This window comes from Misgurnus anguillicaudatus, chromosome 18 (assembly GCF_027580225.2).
Source record: "Misgurnus anguillicaudatus chromosome 18, ASM2758022v2, whole genome shotgun sequence".
Classification (NCBI taxonomy): domain Eukaryota; kingdom Metazoa; phylum Chordata; class Actinopteri; order Cypriniformes; family Cobitidae; genus Misgurnus; species Misgurnus anguillicaudatus.
The window spans coordinates 17,723,225-17,735,695 of record NC_073354.2 but is presented as its reverse complement, the minus strand read 5'-3'; the positions used below and the strand labels follow the sequence as shown (position 1 = coordinate 17,735,695).

Genomic DNA, 12,471 nt, shown 5'->3' with positions numbered 1-12,471 from the left:
AAAGCTTTGCAGTAAAACAGCCCTAAATGAAGATCCTACAGCAGTGGTTAGGAAACATTTTGGATTTAGAAAACAAGTTAAGCTTTGAATCTACTTTATATCACTTTATATTAACAAGGAATATTATGATACTGTCAGATGAATACCATAATGAAAACATGACCACTGTAATGTATTGTTTTAATAAGGCTTTTTATTGACCATGAACCTCAGATTAATTCTGTGGATAGATCGCCCCCTAGAGGAAGAAAAAAACAATATATAATCTAGATCAGTGGTCCACACAGAATCTGTAAGGCAATTAATAGCCTCATTTTTAATATTTATTTATTACATATATTTTGTATTAGCTTGGCTTCTTTTATGTATGTTAACATTTTAAACAATATCAACAAGCAAATCAACAAGTAAAACAAAAAAGTTGAGTGGGTGCATTCCAAAAAAAGGGCTGCGGCCTTCCAAGGCCGTATATAAAGGCCAAAGACGTCACCGGGCTGCGATGAAAGCTGTCCCAATTTGAAGACTCCTTCACTTGCAAGCCTCCAAATGTGGCCTTTTCCATAGATGAATCCTTCAGAGCCTTTGCTATCCCAAGATTCAATGCGCGCTTGTGACGTCTGGGTATTTCTGTAGTTAAATAAGTGTGTATATTTTGCAAATTAAAGGTCCTTTTTTACTATTATAAATGATGTTTTAGTGATGTGAATTAATATTATTTTGTTGCGTTTTACTTTTGTATATTTCTAGGGTAGGTGAATTTTACATACTGTTGGGTACAGTCGTTTAATCTGCATTAATGTGTTATAATTTCTAAAATAAAATAAAAAACTGGCTCCATATTTATTTTTAGTAGTCTGATATTTTTAGTCCTGCTGACAAAAGTATTGGGCAGAAACAGCAAGTGACGCAACTCCTATAGACTCATTTTAGGGTAAATTTTACTCTCTCACATATGTGATGAAAACAACATGCACACACAGTGTTGGCAACAGATTGAAAACTTAAGAAATAACACACACATCATTTTACAAAAGTATCAGACAATATTTTAGGGTCATTTGTTGCATGCAACAACATGTTAAAGTTTTGGAATGGGAAGTTGTGAGATTTACAAAAACAAGAGCTTGTAGTATATGTGTCTAAATAATTTTTAATGATTGCTTTCACTTAAATATCCTAAAAACTATTCAGATCAGATAGCTCAGTAACCCAGACACACTAGGTGGGTAAAGATCTTGGGTTGGACTGAATGTATTCAACAGCCAAAGAACTGTGCGAGTGTATGCGTTAAGTTCCTTCATACTCCGATGTCAGGTTTGAGTCTGTCTGTGTTAAAGAGTAAGTGAGGAACATCTGAAGGTCTCAGCAATCTAGTGGACATTACTAGTACCTGAGAAAAGACAAAAGAAACAGATTAGACAGTCCACACGCACGCACGCATACACAGTTTTGTTTTTTATTTTTACACACACAGAAATTTTAATTCATTAAAATGTTAGAAAAGTCACTCATTTCACAGAATAACCCACTTTTGTTTAAACTGTTTGCCCTAAGGGAATACTTCCAGGTTTTATAAACTGGGTAAGAGCACCCCCTGGTGGGTAATAGCGGAAATGTGGATTGCCAGAAAAACTTGTCATTGGCAAGGAAAGAGTTAATTCTAAAATAATTATTTAAACAGCAAAAACTTAAATATCGCAAACTGTGAATAACATGTTAAGCAAGTTAATACCTAATGTTTATAGAATAAGTTAATGAAGGGTCAGAATACTCACCTGAGTGCCTGACTTGTGGCTGGAAACAACTTCGCGAATGAGGCGTAGTTCAGATGGTGTGACTCCACCCACAAGGAAGAGAAACAAGAGCGGATGATCACCTGGGTGGGGTCGATTGACCTGCAGAAAAAAGAAGTATCAATGTGAAAAAGATAAAAAGTGAACATATGCAAGAAAAATACATATCTGTCCTCTTAAAAAACAGCACTTATCCCTAGGTTAGACAACCAGTCTTACAGCAACAGTCAATTGAAAACATGAATTTCCCCAGTATATGTGTTTATGTATGACACACACAAATCTCAAAAACACACACTGCACCTGGGCAAGCTTTCTTATACGAGCACCCTCCTGCACATGTGGATGCTCTGTTTAAATGAATTTGTGAACACACATGCAGTGCCACTGTGTGTGACTGGTGGGTCAGACAAAGTGTTTCCCTGTGATTGGTTGAATGAATGAGTGAGACTGAATAATAATCAGGAAATTCAATTCAGGCATCTCAAAGAAGGGCTGTCGTGCCACGTGCCACTCTGGACCCTAAATTGGCATGGACTAACATGTGAGACAGAGAGAGAATAAATAAAGAGTGTGTGTTGGTGAATATGTCCTTCTGAAATACAGAATAAGCGTGTTTTGGCATACAGAAAAAATGAAAACATTTTTATTATAAAACGGGCAGTTCTGGTTCTTCATTCTGATTGGTTGAATGACAGCACAATTGAGTTTCAATTACAACAAACCACCATCATTGTGATCAGTGTTTGCACTTCATCCGCTCATTTGCATTTTAAAGGACACACCCAAAACGACACATTTTTGCTCAGACCTACAAAGTAGCAATGGTAACCTCTGTATGCCATGTGCCATTAAATGTATAAATTAGATGAATGTTGATTTATAAAAATAAACACCAAAGTCTTAAATCATATTTTTTATTGTGTCTTTGCTGTTTTGTTGGTTCGGAACTGCACTCTGTATTAGCCACACTTGATTCTGAGGAACTACTTTGTTTGGCGGAAGAATAATATTTGTACTAATATAATTACAACTTATTTGTGTTTTATTTTATGAAATCCTGCGACGCATATGAAGTAACCGTTTTATAAAAGCAATAAGCCCCACAAAACAGTGGGGTTACAGTAGCTGTTATAAAATGCACTGGTAACCCACTGCTTCTTGGGGCTAATTGCTTTATTATAAATGCAGACACACATTTTTTAAATACCAATGAAATTACTAAAGTGACAATTGGGCATAAATAAGGCATTTCGATGATTAATAAAATTGTTATTGCCATTAACGTGAAATTACTGAACCTAAACATAAGAGCCCGAGTAAACATTAGTGAACAAGACCCATTGCAATTGAGTTTTTCACAGTACCAACTGTACTAAACGGTAGAAATGATAAACACTCATTGTGTCTCTTTAGGTCAATGGTCTCCAACACGGTGCCTGTGAGTTGCCCGCCAAAGCACATTCTATTAAAGGTGCAGTGTGTAATTTTTAAAAGGATCTCTTGACAGAAATGCAAAATAATATACAAAACTATATCACTAGCGGTGTATAAAGACTTTTTTATAATGAACCATTATGTTTTTATTACCTTAGAATGAAAAATTTTTGTGCCGCCATGTTACTACAAAAGCCCGGACAAACTTTTTTTACTAAGTTGTCTCCAACGATGACATGTTTTTCCGGTGGCGGCTACAATAGCTTCTCAATGCGTTTCAAAATTGCGGGGTTAGCAGTGGACTGAGCCATTGGTTGCAATTCGCAACCTCACCACTAGATGCCGCTAAAACTTACACACTGCACCTTTAATAGCCTCAGTTTTAATATTTTAAGAGTTTCGTTGCAGAACGAGATAACCACCATTTTTTTAATTGTTCAGAAATCTCGTTTTTTGGTTGTGCATTCCAATTAATTTAAATTCAACTGCAGTTGGTTTGTTTTGATTTAAACCTTCATAACTTAAAAAATACAGCTAAGTGGCACCATAAAACAAAATAATAACATGATAACATAACAATAAACATGTTTTGACAAAAAATTTAAAAAATTGATTTATCTCGTTTTGCAACGAAACTCTTCATTTATTCATTAAATTTTTATATTAGCTTGGCTTCTTTTGTGTATGTTAACATTTTAAACAATGATAAAACATATCAACAAGTAAAATAAAATAAAATCAACAAGTAAAAAAGTTTTGAGTAGACTCATAAAAAGAAGCCATCAATATTGTTGTATCCATTGTGGTAGCCCTTGCTCACAAAAAGGTTGGTGACCTCTGGTTTAAATATATGTGCACTGCTTGTTAGGAGGTGTTTGGTTGAACATGTGTACCTTCATGAACATGCTGAAGCCAGTCTTGAGAAGGTCAGTGAGTCCTCCAGACATGTGCTCTACATCAGGACATTCACGCCTGTCTGGGTGGAAGATCTCCTCTAGCACCTGCCTAAGGAACGGATGGTAGGTAGCCTACAGTATATGAAATGGAGGTACAATCATGGCTTAATGCATGTGCTGGATGAATTCCTGGATACATACAGAGATATTAAGAACTATGCACACAAATACTGGGAAAAACCCTTTATTCACCCACTTAAACACAAACACTCCACAGGTGCCCGACAGCGTATGCTGGTTTTAATAGATCGATTATTATGCAAAGCAAACAGGCATCTTTCTGTTTCAAAGAAAACGCTGTATTTAAAAGAAGTCCAATATGTACATGATTATAGCTGTGAGGATTATAGTATAAAAGCAGAGTAACAATTAGACCAAAAGTGCAATCGAGTCTGTCACTGTGTTGCATAAATGCAGAAAGCTAAAAGCGTGACAGGACAGACATTTATTACATTTGAATTACAGATACTTTTTCTCTGTATTGTTTAGGGCCAACTGGGTCCCACAATCAACCAAAACTTGATGAATAAACTTCTGCTTGTATCTTCCAGGCAGGTCAGATGTTAATGAAACGTAAATTACACGTTATATAAATGTCAGTAAAGGGTCACTGACCTGATGTGCTCCATCACTGGGGTTGTACACAGAGCCGAACTGCTTCAGGTGGTGTCTGGCGTGACCGATTCCCGTCAGTGTCTTGAACACTTTCTCCAGGGTAGAGTGAGCTTTATCCATTGTTAATTCCTCGGGGCTGGAGACTCCTATGTACACAAATACACAGGAGAAAGTAAGGAAAGTCACTAAAATGTCTACACAACCTAAAGTATTACAGCAGACCTGCAGATTTTTGGTAATAAATGGAATGTGAATGAATCTAAACTGGTTGAAGTTGATTTCCCAACATGGCCTAGAGGATTTGTAGCAGGTATAGCTGTTTAGTCAGTTGGTAATTTCCTGTAGAAAATTGTGTATCTGGTTAAAACAGCAGACACATTATAATGTAAAAAGTGAAAGTTATGTTTTTCATAGTAAAATTGTGATTGTGCAAGTCACAAATTGCTTGATGACGATGACGCAGGACAGTTCGCTGTCAGAGCCGATGGTGTAGTGGCAAGTGCACCGACATATGGTGCAGACGCACTTTCGGGGACCCGAGTTCGAATCCCGGCTCAAGGTCCTTTGCCGATCCCGTACCCCTCTCTCCACCCTATACTTTCCTGTCCTCTCCTACCATAGGCTACTATGTATCTAATAAAGGCAAAAATGGCCCAAAAACATAACAAAACAAAAAAAACTAGACAGTTAGCGTACTTGAGGTAAATTATACATTTTGTCTTGCAATATTGCAAAACATGCACACACCGCTGGACATTTGGCATACTTGAGAAAACAAAGAATACATATTTCTAACACAAAATATAAATGCAGAATAAGCTTGAGTAAATGTGCAGGCCTTCAATGCATTCTGCGGCAAATCAAATGACTTTGAGCAGTCCAACCAAACCTCTATTTACGTTTCAGTTGTCCCCATTTATGTGCCCGTTTTAGATAAATGTCAAGCCCTGATTGATTTACAACAGCACTTTTAGGAGGCTACAGTACCTTTTTATGAGAACACACACTGTATACATGAGGTGATGGGAAACTCAATTAAATGTGTGTTTGTGTCCTAACAGAGGTCTGCCGAATCATGAACAATAACACTGACTATTACTAATGAAGCATGTTATGAGTTTTTTTTATAACCCTAAGGTTGGTGCTTTTAGGCACACACAAACCATCAACTATATACAACAACATATCAAAGCAACAGGAATGCTCCAGAGACATTGTGTTTAAAATACATGTCTTTAAACACAGACCAAACAGGTGAATTCCTTTCACCAGAGACAACCAGTAGCCAAAAGAGATATGGTCACATAACTTAAGTTTATTAGTTGAATAGACCTGCATAAGTCAGAGATACTTTTACTCTCTCAGGATTATGTACTGTACTGTATGTGTTGCAGTGGTAGGTAAATTCATTTATGTAACACGGTTTTTGTAAAAAAAAAAATGGTCCCAAGCAATCGCTGGGGCAATACCCTTAAAGAGGACCTAATATTTATCATTTAGTGACATATATGATATATTTGTTACCAATATGAACTTTTTAAGTGGCCTTAAAGAAACACTAAAGAATTATTGATCTTTGCTCCCCCTACAGGTTAGAAGCTTAATTGTTCATTACCACTGTTGTAAATACTGCAGCATAGCTGGCTCTGTTTGGATTGTAGGTCTGCCGTAAAGCAAGTTTTTGTAGTTTTCACTCGTACTACTGGACCGCTACCCGACGGTTGGAAACTTCTTTAGTGGGGTTTTGGCCGATAGAGGGCTGCAAAGCGAATGTGAAAGTGCCATTCACCCTGTTTTGAGTGGATGTACCACTGAAACTTTTTTGGAAACGTTATTTTAAGGTAAAAAAATCTTTTTGGTGTTGCTTTAAAGTATTTTTTGAAAGGGTACCGGCCCAGTGACAGATAGGACCATTTGTTTAACCATTTCTCTTGGTAGTGTAATGTTCGCTTGCAATACTGTATGTTAAAAATAGCCATGTACCTACATACAGTACATCATAATCTTTACACGTGTTTTGTGATAAGTAAAATATAAACATGGAACAGAACTCATACTCATTCTTAAAAAAGTCATACACACACTCTGGTCAGAAATGATTAAAATCAACTGAACTTAAGGTTAAAATCCTTCAAAACATTCACATGTCACAGATGGGAATGAAAATATTACAGTAGCTCTCAATGAAGATCCTATAGTGGTTTTACAATGATGCTCGGGTTTTTCGATTCAAGTCGAAAAACTTGAATTTATATTATTAAGGAATATTATGATAGTGTTCTGTAATGTTTCAATAAGGCTCCTGGTGGGCCTGAATTGATCGCCTCCTAGAGGACAAACTCAATATATGTACAATATTATCCAGATCATACAGGTAAATTAACTTGAGTTTCTGTACATTAAGTAGTCTTTAATGCTCATAGAGCATAAAGAACTGGAGTCTGTGCACAGTACAACAATTTCTATGTTTTATAGGTTTATATAATTTATGGCCCAGCCTTCAGGACCTCAAACTAAATTTGGATGCCTAATGCAAACACACCTACAGCTCTTTAAGACTTACAATGACTGTATCAAATAAAAGATCCGGAAAGCACTGATAAAAGCTATTATGTTTATGAAAGCTGTCTGATCAGGACGGATTTAGAAAAGTAACAATAAAATACGAACTACATGTGTGATGAAGAGAAGAGACACATGTCACTGTTAGGGGATCCAACATAAAAAGCATGAAACACTGCCATCTGGCGTCTGCCTATAAAACTGCACATTAAGCTCCATAAAAAAGGCCAATAATACCTCTGGCACATTTATTTCACCAACGTCTTTTATTCTTCATTTTCTTTGAGAAAGCGTTTTACTTGTAGCATCTATTTAAATTCTCAAAAGCATAAGATGGTAAGCACACAGTTGACAGTACCCACTGACTGAGGAAAAATAAATACTATGGAAGTCAATTGGTACTGTCAACTGTGTGTGCTTCCCATTGTTTATCATTGTGTTCAACAGAAAAAATAAACTCATACAAGAACAACATGAAGGTGAGGAAATGATGAGGGTGATAGTTAAAATTTTTGGCTGAACTACTACTTTAATAAGTTGGGTTCCTTAAAACAAGAGGTTTCAGGCACAGACCCCTGCGTCATGATTCATATCTGGAAGGAAGAAATCTTTACAGCTTTGCTACAGTATTACATAAATCTGTGTGTGTGTGTTTAGGGGGAAATGGTCTTTCTCCCACTGGGTTAAATGACACACCTGGAATTCCCATTACTTCCCCAAAAAAAACAAACATGTGATCCTGGAGTACAACAAGCATATCTCCGCCACACACACACATGTACGCACAAAAAGTAACCATGGTTTTGCTAACAGTAATCAATACACAAAAAAAAAACATGGTTACTATGCTTTTACCACAAAAAAACATGGTAATGGAAGTGTTGCAGAAATGATTGTTGACAATGTGAATGAAAACACTGTGTGTGTCCTTCGAGACGCCACTGAAAGACATGTTTATGACATCCTGTCTTGTTCGACTGTTTCATAACTAAAGCTGCTTCAGCGTTTATTCATCCATCTGTTCACGGTGTCTACATCTATCCTTCACTCCCTTCATCTTAGCCTTAATATGTGTGATAAAAACATTCCCAAGTGCATCATGGGACAATTAAGAAGCTGCCTATTTATTAAGCATTCATTTTAAATATCTGTATGAGATTCATAAAACAGTGTTTTTTATAAGTTTATATTTAATTATTATTATTATTATTAGCTAACTGTCATTGAGAACACACACTCACAATACTAAAACATGCATATACAGTATGTTTTTTAACAGTTTTTTAACATTAACAGTAAAACAACAGGTATCCACCTATATAATGCAGAACTGCACAAACATTGCAACTCAACATAAGCACAGAAACATAACTGTACACAAAAAGCAGGCAAACATGACTGGTGTGGGACAACGAGTTGGGATTTTGTCAGTGATATCCTAAGGGTGTAATTTTATTGAGTCACCAGGGGGCACTGTGGTTCCAAGAATCAATGTGACAATTTTCTTTTTGTCCACCCCCACATGCCATACAAGCCAACGGCACACGCCCACCCCTTACACGGACACAAACACTCACCCTGCAGTTAAACTTGGCCGTTTCATTTAATTTTCCTCTAGGAGATTAGCGTCAGTCTTGCTTCGTCCAACTTCACTCTTTTTATAACAAAAAAGCGAAAGGACTATGCGGCCCAGATGTGCGTCTCCAGACACATGCCCTCTCTTGCTCGACTTCCTCTCATCGTTGGCTTCTCCCAATATCCATTTTCTATCTCGCTCTCCAGCCTTTAATTTCCTCCCTTTCTCTTATACCTTTATTCTTTCCATCATGCCTCTCTTGCACACTGGTCCCTTTTTATCACGAGTGCCGTCCAATAAAACAAGAAAGACCCTGAGAAAAAGTCTATTTCTCAACAATCTGTCCTGATTTCAACACAAACAAACATGAGTTTCATTGTTCTCACAGTTTGAGATACATGCTGGTGTTGATTTTACTCAAAAAAGTGTGAGAAATTGGCCAAACGTTGCTGGGCATTGGGAAACTGTTGAGATCAGATTTATTTATGTACTACCCACGCATGTTTTCATGTGGCTGAGCAATGGGAAAATGCACCTATTTGGCAAGAATTTGTACAATGTGAATTGCACAAAAGCGTACAATTATCAAATAAAAGCAAGAATGAAACTCCACCCCAACCATTCCTCTATCCCAAGTGCCACTGGAGCGAAAGCAGATCATGCAAATTTCTATGTGAAAAAAACAGATGAAACTGTTTAAATGTAATAATAATTATTTCACATCTAAAAAGTGAAAGGGGCGACTATAATGGATGCAAGAATCCTGGACGCTGATTGGTCAATGGCTGTGGTTTATTCATAATAATGAACAGTTATGATCTCTTCACTGAGCTACTATTTGTATTACTTTAGTTTCTGTCTTATTCTATATAACGGACCTAATTTGGTAGAAATAGCATAAGACTGATTTATATAAAACCAACTATGAGGCTTTGAAGCATAAAATAACTTTGTGAGAAGACATACTTTCCTCAAAACTGGAAAATCGAATAAAAAAAAAATACTTTATATTTGGCACATTGTTGACGTACTTCACATCAGTCTTGACAGCACACATCATTCAAGCGGGTACATGTGTGTACTAATTAGCCGACAAGGGCAGCGAAGTGTGTGTGTAATGCGAGTCGAGGCCAAACCCTCTGGCTCGAACCCTGAACGTAATGCTCATGAGCGAAATGTGATCCGCACTTGAGTTTTCATAAGAGTTTGTGTGTCCATATGAATGCGATTGCTATGATGACCCCCTCTGGCAGAAATGAAATATGAACAAGGGCAAGAGCAGGGGGGCTCGGTGCGTGCCTGCTGAAGAAAAACATGAAGCCTATTTAGTGACTTGTCATCAGGGTTTTGCAGGGCTAGTCTGCAGGAATAGACTACAGCATGGTTAACAGTTATTTCACCAATGATCCAGCGTGAAATTCTGCGTCACTGCCAAACCAAATCCCCACACAAACCCTTCAGTCCACCCTTGAGCATGTGTTAAGTGGTAGCAAGGGTAACTGTGGGTATATTAGCATATGGATTCATCTGACACTGACAAATCAATTACAGAAGACCAAATGTACAGAAGCACAAACATTTTTTGTACACTCTAGAAAAACTTGCTGGGTTGATTCAGCTCATGGTTGGGTCAGATATGGACAAACCCAATCATTGGGTTCAAATTTGTCGTCTGACCCTGAACCACAAAATCCAAGCTTCACATTGATATATGGTTTCTTAGGATGGGACAATATTTGGCAGAGATACAACTATTTGAAAATCTAAGAGTGCAAAAAAAATTTTTTTTTTTTGAGAAAATCACCTTTAAAGTTGTCCAAATGAAGTTATTAGCAACTGCATCCACTCACAAAAATACAAGTTTAGATATATTTATGGAAGGAAATGTATTAAATATCTTAATTAAACACGATCTTTACAAAAATTCTAATGATTTTTGGAATAAATTTTGGTTATTGCAACATATAAACCTGTGCTACTTAAGACTGGTTTTGTGGTCCAGGGTCAAATATGATGGATTGTTTTAACGCAAAATCCTGTTCTTTCAAACCATGTTGGGTCAAATATGGAGACCTTTAAGGTTACTTTAAAGGAATATTCTATTTTCTTAAAAGAAAAATCCAGATAATTTACTTACCACCATGTCATCCAAAATATTGATGTCTTTCTTTGTTCAGTCGAGAAGAAATTATGTTTTTTGAGAAAAACATTGCAGGATCCTCTCATTCCAATGGACTCCAACAGAGCCCAACATTTAATACCTAACTCAACACTTAACAGTTTTTTTCAACGGAGTTTCAAAGGACTATAGACGATCCCAAACGAGGCATAAGGGTCTTATCTAGCGAAATTATTGTCATTTTTGACAAGAAAAATAACAAATATACACTTTTAAAGCACAACTTCTCGTCTAGATCCGATCCAGCGCGACCTAACATAAATGCGTAGTGACGTAGGGAGGTCACGTGTTATATATAAAACGCACATTTGCGTTTTATATATTTTATATATACAAATACATTAATTATATGACACAAATACATTAATTAGTATCAGTTGACATACAACAATGTAGGAACGGTCCTCTTTCAACACACTTGTAAACACTGGGGCGGAGTTTCGCGTTCGTCCTCTGTGACCTCTTGACGTCATGAAGTATTGCGTGGGGTCACCTGGTGCATCACAACCGGATCTACATGAAGTTGTGCTTTAAAAGTGTATCTTTTTTATTTTTCTTGTCAAAAATGACAATCATTTTGCTAGATAAGACCCTTATGCCTCGTTTGGGATTGTTTATAGTCCTTTGAAATTCCGTTGAAAAAAACTGTTAAGTGTTGAGCTAAGTATAATGTTGGGCTCTATTAAAGTCCATTAAAATTAGAAAAATCCTGCAATGTTATCCTCCAAAAACCTAATTTATTCTAGACTGAACAAAGAAAGAAATCAACATTTTGGATGACATGGTGGTAAGTAAATTATCTGGATTTTTCTTTTAAGAAAATTTACTAATCCTTTAATGCAAGTACTTTAATCTTAGGACGCGACTAAGACGGCTGCGTTACTGGAAGCTAGTTATTTTCGTTTATAAAATTTTAAATATGGATATTTCTATGACAAAGTCACACAGATTTCCATTAGAAGGCCTTTGTTTATCACCCTGGAGCCGTTTGGATTACTTTTGTGAAGCAGCGATGAAAATTTTTTGAAGGATGTCGAACCCATTACTTTATATTTTATAAACAGAACGATCTAGGACATTTAAATAACTGAAAATGTGTTCGTCTGTAAAGTGATGGACATATGCACCTCAGACGGCTTGAGGGTCGGTAAATCATGGGTTTAATATAATTTTTGGCTGAACTATCCCTTTAAACCCCCAGTTTACATTTAGGCATTTAGCAGATGCTTTTATCCAAAGCGACATACAAAGATAAGGAAACAATCAAGCTTACATGATTTAATATCTGCATGTTCTTGCTCAAGAATCACAGTGGCTATATCATTTCGGTTGCAAAGAACTGGGCAAAAGTTA

General features: G+C 36.7%; 1 protein-coding gene across 2 annotated transcripts in view; it reads right to left on the bottom strand.

Moving 5' to 3' along the window:
• The window catches only part of scfd2 (sec1 family domain containing 2), a 143,006-nt gene that overhangs the window by 35,787 nt on the left and 94,748 nt on the right, over nt 1-12,471 (bottom strand). The window contains exons 6-9 of one of the 2 annotated variants that reach the window (XM_055186866.2): nt 4,802-4,947; nt 4,124-4,258; nt 1,776-1,895; nt 921-1,390 (exon numbers count right to left, since the gene is read on the bottom strand). In XM_055186866.2, the coding sequence (XP_055042841.2) occupies nt 1,298-1,390; nt 1,776-1,895; nt 4,124-4,258; nt 4,802-4,947 (494 nt within the window). In that variant the 3' untranslated portion in view covers nt 921-1,297. Of the gene's footprint in view, nt 1-920; nt 1,391-1,775; nt 1,896-4,123; nt 4,259-4,801; nt 4,948-12,471 lie in introns of those variants that run through there. The other variant, XM_073855964.1, reaches the window with a different exon arrangement.